This window comes from Pangasianodon hypophthalmus, chromosome 15 (genome assembly GCF_027358585.1).
Source record: "Pangasianodon hypophthalmus isolate fPanHyp1 chromosome 15, fPanHyp1.pri, whole genome shotgun sequence".
In the NCBI taxonomy this organism is placed as follows: Eukaryota; Metazoa; Chordata; class Actinopteri; order Siluriformes; family Pangasiidae; genus Pangasianodon; species Pangasianodon hypophthalmus.
This window is the reverse complement of record NC_069724.1, coordinates 19,706,300-19,715,676: the sequence shown is the minus strand read 5'-3', so window position 1 is coordinate 19,715,676 and position 9,377 is coordinate 19,706,300. Positions and strand designations below refer to the sequence as shown.

Here is a 9,377-nt window from a genome sequence, read left to right as displayed (position 1 = left end):
CTTTGATGCATAGGCTTGCAAGCAGAATTGAACTTTCAGTTCATCTCTTGATATGTGTGTAGAAAAATATACTGATTCTTTGCTGTAATGGAAGCCAATTTATTTGACAGTCTTATTACATCAGTACACATCAAGTTAACTTTTGTTTGTGCTTCAACGCTTGCAAACATGAAATCCCAGCAAAGATAAACAGGTTTAAGACAGACTAACTTCTTATTTATTAATATTTTCTTTGATAAATAAATTTGATATAAATCTAGTAGACACACTCAGTGCTTGTACAACAGCAAACCAAAAATAAAGGACTAAAAATGAACAAGCATTCGCATCACAGAAAACCCATAGTGCAATATACAACCTGGTTGCCGGAGCAGAGGAATAAAATAGGAATAAATAGAAATAGAAAGAAAAAAGATGATGGGATTACATCTCTTTGCGAAGCCATTCACCAGTGGAAGAGTTACGTTGCACTAACGAACAGACAAACCAAATATAGATAGTTGCTATTTTTTTCTGTTACTACTACAACTACAGCTCGAACATCACAAACACATTGGCTTCGCATTATTGAAAGAAAAAAAAAATACTACTTCACAGTCAGAAAGTCAACAGGGAGACGTTAAAACATCAACATATGGCATATACAACATCACACTACTCAGTGCATGGCCCGGTTAAACATCATTTACTAGCCAATGATAAGACTTAATCGGACAGGATACAATACTGAAGTACAGCTGGCCCTTTTTTTCTGTTGAGAATATTCTTCAAACATTTGCAAGCAATGGCCTTTTTGACACTAAAACGTGAAATTCTCTGCAGAGCAATAAAACAAAAGGTCCTGGCGAGTAGATAGAGCCAGATCTGAGGCCGGCGAGGGCTGATATTTGCATTCTGGAGCTATTTACATTTGACATGTGACTCATTTTTCTCATCAACTGCTTCGGGTTCTCCCCTCAGCAGATACTCAGTCAGTGTCAAAATCACAACATTTTTTCCCCCTCAGATTTCAAAATGGCCACAAATAAGATTCCATGGCATGCACGACTATGAATCTAAAACCAGAGCTTTCAGCATACAGCATGACGAATGACAGGAGTTCATCATAAAGCAAGAGAAATGATATGATTAAGTTCTCGACTGGCGCTCACATACACACAACTGTCCCTCCCCCACCCACAACCATGACAAATCACACCAATGATCTAAGTTTCTACCATTTACACATTTCCGAGCATCCAATATCATTATTAATATTAATATTTGGTTATTTCTGTTTTGAATGGCCTTTGATATTTAAACCTTATTTTGACAGTTTAAACATTTGCATCCATTGTAAAACATGAGAATACTTACAATGATTCTTTTGCTTTTCAACATACTATATATATTTATATATATATCTCATTTTTTAGTCAGTATTTCCATTGTTTATTATTTTTTTTCTTTCATTTTTTTTTTTTTACATTTTTCTTTCAAGCAAGATGCATACACATTAATATGGGAGCAGGGGATTTGGGCGATCAGATAGACGAGAAGAGAGGGAGGGTTTTAGCTTGTCTGATCCTCGTCTGGTTTGTTCATGGCCTTGAGTGCGTCCAGGAGCACGGTAGGGGTAAAGATATGGGTTGAGCCTGCAGGAGGAGTGACAGCACCCGTGGAGAAACAGAGAAATTATGTACACGTTAGAACTGTACAGGCAAATTACTTTACCTCTAATTGTGTTTTCAGCTGTTGTATCTATTCCACGTAAAGACTGTGTAATATCACAAAGCGAAGAATGTAAAGGTTTTAGGAAACTTTATAAAAAACTGGCATGCAGGAGATTGAACTCTTAAAAATTAGGGAAGATGACTTCTTCAATATGACCTGTCATGAACATGTAAAGAGACAGTCAGGATTCCTACAGAAGATGTGTGCAAAATTAGTAGAGGCACTACAACAGATGTATGTCAGCTATAGTGATGTGAGGAATAATCTCGCTGCACACTAATGCATGCCTATGAGATGAAAAAAACAAAACCAAGAAAAAAAGAAAAAAATCTACTCCATTCATGTGACTTCAATTAAAGAGTGGATCTGAATCTATTTTAGATAAATAGCTGAAGACACATTTCTTCTAAAGAAGAAAATAATAGGTTCACAATTAATCAAACATTTGTGCCACCTGGAATTTTTAAAATTTTATTTCATTTTATATATGTATATATATATATATATATTATTATTGTGGGTCAATTCTCAAAAATTTTGAACAACTTATAGCCCAGCTGGGACAAATGCTTGATTCTACTTTACGTCCTTTCAGTGTACGGTTTACTTGTTTGTTTCTTTAGCAAAGCTGCACACGTCTTTTACTTATATTCTAAAATAAAATAAATTCACTGTAAATAATATTCTAAAATAAACTAAAGTCAGTTTAAATTAGCTAAACACATCAGACAATTTACACTTCAATTATTATTATTTACGGAATGCCAACCATTGAAAACTATTGAACTGCACCATTAGAGAATTTAGTCGGGATGGAAGTCCAGGGAGCTGTCAAGAGTCAAATTTTGGATCAAATGTTGTCCATTAAGCACTAGTAAAATCCACCCGGACCACATAAAATAAACATGCAGCTTTACTGAGCTCTGGCTGGAATCACAATGAACTCACTAACTCCAGCTAGATGAAACGACTCTAATAAAAAGCCAGAACAGAAACAAACTTTATTTGTGGAGTATAAAATGACCGAATAGTTCAGTAGGTGTTGAATGTCGCAGTATGGGTTAGGGCTGGCATACTGCAAATGGTGATCGCTATTATTTAGAAAATCCAAAAATGATAAACCAATTTTAAAAAGGAGGAGGATATATAAAATAATATAGCTTTAGCACATGGTTAACTAGTTAACTAGCTATATATTGTTTAACTAAATATCTAGTTTGATTGTAAGGTTATGAAAAATCAGGATATGGAAGATTGTTGTTTTATCATTGAGCATTGTAAAATGTAAAATGAGTACAAGATGTTCTGTAAAAAAAAAAAAAAGTTATAATAAATTAATAGTGCAGTAAGTGTTATATTTATTTAAAATTGTTAAAGGTATTACCCATTTGTGTTTAAATTCATGAGCAATAACAAATTAGCTTTTATACATATGCAACTAGATTAGGTAAGGAATAAACAAAGCTTTTTATCCATTTATAGTTACATTTAATGTTGTGGAACATCTGTGAAACGTGTTAGTTCCTGTATCACTTAGGTTATAAGTTATAAACAGTCATTCCTTCACTTTCTCTTGAAGAAAAAATTTAGCTTCTTATCAAGAAAGCAAAAAAAGGAATGTTCTCTGTCCTGAAGACTTTCCCATGGCAGCAAACTCCAAGTTACAGCTTTACTTCCTACAGAGCTCTTGCACTGGAGACTCCTTCCGTAAATGTTAAATAAATCTCTCCTTTCAGAAAACTTCATCAGGTCAATGATTATATGTTTTTCTTTGTTAAATATCAACACATTTATCAATCTGAATATTACTAGCATTAGATTATTGCATTCTGCCATACAAGATCCTGTGGATTAGTTATGACAGTTTTAGATCGAGCGCATTAACATAAATCTGTGAATTGAATTAAAGCCAGAAGTAATTTTATAGCTGCTGTTATAGAAGATTAATCAACCAGATTATTTTTTTTTCAGAGTCTGTGAATGAGGAACACATGAACTACAAATTATAATTAATATTTCCGCAGTGGACAAAGGGGCTGTCAGGAGGTTCACATACAGCACTGAGGTTTTTTGTTTGTTTGTTTTTAACTTTTTATTTTTATGAAAGATGCTAAAATGCACCCAATATCATTTGAAGCCCTGTTTGGGAATTTTGAAGCAATTTTGAAGGATTTCCATAACCAGTATAGTAACGTACTTTATATATTTATTATTTAAATGATTTTGGCAATCCATGTTGCAATTTTAAAGCAGTACTAACAAATTATTGAGATAATTAGCAATAGGCAAGAACGAAACTGATTGGATTTTGTGGTAAGTGCTTAGTGCTAAAGCATATCGAGAGAACACAGCTACATTTCAAGCTTTGGCATCTGCAGGTGAGTCACACATTACTTAGCCAAATTGCTCCAGTAAAAAAGCAATGCAGCAATTTGGAAACTGGCAATATGCCAGTTATCCAAATGGAGAGTATTGCTGTGTGATCAGTGCAGACACCTACTTGCTCATGTAGAAGTGATGTGTGGTGGTTTGTTTGAATAAAAGGAAAAAGAAAAATATATCCTTGAATTATCCTGCTGAAATTCAGCATCAAAGAAAGGAGCTCTGTTGTTAACTGGATGTGAATGATTTTCTCGGGTTGTTATTCTAAAATAAGTGGAATACGATTAATCTCTAGGGTAGATTAATCTGCAACCTAAAACAAATTAAACATGATAGATATGAAATTTTTGGGTGGGCAAATGTAGGAGCTCCTCATCACCCAAAGAAGAAGAGGTACCACTGGGTTAGAGGGCATATGCTAGGAAAAATGCAGGTTAATCCACCCGGCGAAGAGGAATGGGAACGGCAGGGATGGAGTCAGCACCCGTTGCATGGCTGCTCCAAAGAGGCTCCACTCTCTGCAGTGCTACATGTCAGAGTAATCCACCAATCATGACCAACATCAACTGCTGGTCTCTGATATGGACACTGATTGATCTCTAATCAGCAGTGGGTGGAGCCTTCTTTAGACTGGCAGGTTCTCCATGCACTGAGGCGGAGGCCAAACGTTCATCTCTGCAAGGAAGGGAGTAAAACTGGTAGTAAAGAGGAAAAGAAACCCTTGTGCTGTGGGGATTCAGAAAGGGCTTCTTTCAGCGGCTGCCTTTACTTTGTCAGAGTGTGATTTCTCTTTCTTTCTCTCTCTCTCTCTCCCACCCTTCCCTCTTTCTCTCAATCGTCTGAGGGAACAGGGTCCTCAAAGGACACCCTAGTGGACTCTCGGAAGTCGGGATGCTGCAGATCCATTAGAAATTTGGTTGGGGTGAGCGTGTGGGTGGAACCTGCGGAGGAACAAAGGTGGCTTCACGCTCGGTTATCATCAAACATAGCATTCCTATTTTCTCTTTTGCCACCTTTCAGTCGTCTTGATGAAAAGAGGGGTTAAGCAACCTTTTCAATGCATCCATTTCTCATAATATATTCATGAACCCCAGTGTTTATGCACTTAGATAGAATGGTCTTAAGTGTTTACTTGGGTTAAGGCCATTCTGTCTAAACAGCATGAATATAAACTGTGCACATGCCAGTCATATTTGATCTCTGTAAGCCTTGATATCTGAAGGAAAGGCTATTTCCTACACCTTGACCTTGATAACTTAAGGAAAAGAATTTGGATACATTTGATATACTGTAATGATTTTGATGAAGACAGTGATGGAGTCAGATTAACAACCAAACACACACAATATGAATCAGCTACGGACAAGTTTGAACATAACAGTACAAGGTATGACAGGCGTTGATTTCCAAAATATCAAATATTTTCTTTTATACAACAGTTAGTTCTGGTCCATTAATTTGATTGATCTAGCGGCATTCCAAGAGTGCTTATATTTAGTATAACCGCACTGGGACGTTTCACTGTGTGTATCACTCAACCCGTCTGTGTTTGACACATCAAATTCACCTTTAACAGGAAAGTACAAATCAATGTGAGCCAGCTAGCCAGCTATCCAATGTACTATAAAGTGAGTGTGACTTCTTTGGCATCTTTTTCTGCTAGCGGAACAAAAATAAACTTTGGCCAAATTAAAAACTTGGCCATATTGTGTCCGAAATCCCACTTACTCTATATTAATGTCTTGTTTGTAGAACTGTTGTGTAAAAGCAATATCACAGTCACAATCGCACTATGGCCAAATCACAGCCATGCTGATATTCAGTATAACTGTGAGTGTGATTTTGCTTAATTATTCACTACCTCCCATAAAGTACTCACTAGTTACAGTGAAACTAACAGTAAAGATCTCTAGCAGGGATGCAACCAAATATGTTGCATTATTCAGAATGAAGAGATAATGATTATAAAAAAAAGTCAAGTATGCAGGAGTATGCAGCCGCTGAGCATTCATATATGAAGCTTACGGGACAAAGAAAGACCACATTCATTAACATGAACGTGAACAATGCATTTACATTACAATGCATTTTCATTCATCCTTAGTAACTGCCTGGTCAGAGCTGAGGTGGTTTAAACTGGGCTACTAGTTTGTTTATACTTGGGAAACTGAAGCAACTAAATTTGTTGCTGTCTCAGGCAGCAAATAATAGCTTTTTATCTCTATTTCAAAAACAAAAAAACTCTTCCAGTTCAGTTCACACCCACTTCTGGTTTAAATCAGAGTACCAATATTTGGAGTAATAAACATTTACAGATACAGATAGTGGCATTGTGTTACAGCCTAATATATAGGTACGAGAGTGGGGAATTTCAGTCTGGCCCTGTTGTCCTGGTAGTTTTGAGGCAAAAAAAAGTGGAGTCTGCATAGCCAGGAGTCTTTTTAATTAATTAATTAATTACTTAATTAATTTATATTATTTTGTTACAGTGCTGGAAATCACAACCCAGCTTTATCAGTGTTCTTATATGTATTATTGAGTTTAGCCTTTTTGGCTGGTCACTTAAATGGTTTAATCCAAATCTCAATAACTCAAATACAAGTAGGCTTGTAAATAATGTCACTTTAGACCTAATGGGCTCTGTGAATGGAAATTTTATGAAAAATGCCCTGTAGCTCTAATAAATAGCCAGATTATCTTTGTACAAATTTACATAATATAAACCAAATACCAAAGACAAAGCAAAAATAGACAAAGCAGATTATTGATCTGCTGAAGTTTCTGCTTTTAAACATAGACAATAAACACAACGTTGAAAGTGTTTTCCACTTTCTAGAGAAAGTATTTCACTTAGATAACAGTAGAAAGATATTATTTTCTAGCCCTTGAGCACACTTCTAAGCTCAAAAGTAGACTACTGCTTCTGATTGGTATGTGTCAGTGTCAGTAAAAATTAAGATCTTCTTAAAAACTTTTGAATAATAGTATGCAATGTAAAGGCTAATGTATGTAAATGCTATCCCCGCAAGTACCCAGTATCACCTCCAGGCTACACACTCACCGATGATGGCTTCCCATTTGCCGTTGGCCTGTGTGACCTCATAGGCACAGCGCATCTCGCTGAAAGACACTCCACCAATGATGAAGACAATGACACGTGGCCCAGTGCGGTACTCTCCGGGGGTCTTATTCTTGTGCCAGTGGCCATATCGGGCACTGCCAGGAAAGGGAAATGTTAATGAGCAAGAAAGCTGTTATACAGAAGGCGAACAGGAGCAGTCATCTGTCTTTAATCGCAATGGCACTAAATGCAGGCGAGCACATTATGTTCTAAGACTGCTGGTCTCTACTCACAACCAAACGACTTTTTTATGGTGAGCAGTAAAGCCGGCTTTAGGCTGGTAGTCCCTGAACAGTATGAATAAACCTATTCAAATCATATTATTATGTACGAATATTATGCAATTATGGCTTCAACAGGCAGTATGTTGTTGAAACATCATAAACTGATTATTAGTGATGTCTTGGCAATGTCTGGACTCTATTAATCAAAAGCAGTGATGTGAATAATAAGCATGAATATTCACCAATCTTATCATTATTCTGCTTGACTCTGCAGTGATAAAACACACACCGCTATTCCTCATACCTATTCCCTGAAGAAGTCAATAGCATAATGAGAGGGGAAATGAGTGTGAACGCTGAGGATCTGGAGGCTAATCAATAAATGAACCACAGATGTAGCATATGTGGGGTGGCCTGGGAAAACTCTTGACATGGTGAAATTTTTACATTTTCTACTGTACATGAATCTCAATCAGCAGTCTGTGTTACTCCCAAAAGTGAAAAAAGGAGAAAATGGCATTACAGGCTTCATTCCAATTCCAGTGAAAGACCCCCCACCTACCTCTACATTTACAACTTAATCTACTTATGGAAAAAATAACATTACTGCCAAATTTTAATGAATTATAAGTTTACAATGGAAAATGAATTCTCAACATCATCCACTTTACAGTGTTTACAGATTTCACTCACAGCATTTAAACACAAGCCTCATCGTCGTCTCTCTTTACTCGATTTTATCATCAGCCAGGAAATAATCACTGATTAATTCAGTCACTTCGGTTCTGTTGGCTAAAGGTCGTCTTGTTAATGTCTCTTTATGTAAGTGCTCTTCTCTGTTTTGATGATGTGATGGCACAGGAGCATCATAAACATTTTGAGAGTCACTATCTGATTATAAACTGAATTGACTAGGCTTCGCTACGGCACATAATTATCCAAATGGTCCTTCTTCAGTGTGATATTGTGCAAGAAAATAGCACAGGCAAGATTTGAAAGTAAATAAAAACATTTTCAAGTCATTTTGGTTTCATTATATTAAGAAGAGGGGTCAACATATGTATTAGGCAGAAGAAAACAATATCATGACCTGGTTTTTCATCTTTTTGCCCCAATTCAGGCACAGCGATATCTGACAGGTTTTCCCACACATATATCCAATTAACACAGACAAGAGTTTCTCTATGTTTTTAATACATTATTTATTGACCAAGCTCAAGACAACTGCTCCTAGACTTTGAGTTTCGAGTAAATGTGTTTTCTGTTCTTTTCTCAGTATAGGAAAATGTGTCAAAATTCTTGTCAGTGGAAAGCGATTAGTTGGAAAAACTCTCGAGTGTACCATAAATGCAAGAAAGTTACATTTCTGCCTTTGTGTCCTCTCATGGCCCTAGTCACCAATCACACTATTGATCTCTGTTCTCCCTCCCCCTCTATGCACACAGATGACTATTGATCCTTCCTGCTTCAGTCTTTTCAGCAGCTGCTTGTGAATGTGTGTGTGTGTGTGTGTGTGTGTGTGTGTGTGTGTGTGTATGTGTGTGTACCTGACTGCTGAGGTGCTGAACGAGGAGGAGGAGCGAGTCGAGATGTAAGGGTAATGCTTGGTGTCCAGCTTGTCATCAATCGCATCCTGCGAAATCCATGAGGTACAGAAAAGCATAATTAAAGCAAAACAGGTAGTTTAACAGGTAGTTAAAAAATCTGACTGACTGATAATAAAACGTCTCACTTAAGCCATTAACTGTTGACTACATTGCATGGTGGAAGAACAGTTTTTTGCAAATATTATTAACAATTGTTTAAATTTATTTATTGAACACTGGATTTTATCACATTGTTTTTTGTCACCATTTTATACAAGCAATAAGCCACTCAAAGGTGTGTGTTACAATGATTTTATCATGGGTAAGGGGGTTTTAGGAACTCTGTTAGCA

At 36.5% G+C, this 9,377-nt stretch overlaps 1 protein-coding gene across 2 annotated transcripts in view; it reads right to left on the bottom strand.

The window, feature by feature from the left end:
* Window positions 1-75: 75 nt before the first annotated feature.
* stxbp1a (syntaxin binding protein 1a) overlaps window positions 76-9,377 on the bottom strand; it is a 38,068-nt gene continuing 28,766 nt past the window's right edge. The window contains exons 17-20 of one of the 2 annotated variants that reach the window (XR_003403621.3): window positions 8,988-9,073; window positions 7,157-7,311; window positions 4,865-5,036; window positions 76-1,634 (exon numbers count right to left, since the gene is read on the bottom strand). Coding sequence is in view for 1 of the 2 variants with exons in the window: in XM_026928990.3 (XP_026784791.1) it covers window positions 1,552-1,634; window positions 7,157-7,311; window positions 8,988-9,073 (324 nt within the window). In the remaining variant the exon portion in view is untranslated. The remainder of the gene's footprint in view (window positions 1,635-4,864; window positions 5,037-7,156; window positions 7,312-8,987; window positions 9,074-9,377) is intronic. The other variant, XM_026928990.3, reaches the window with a different exon arrangement.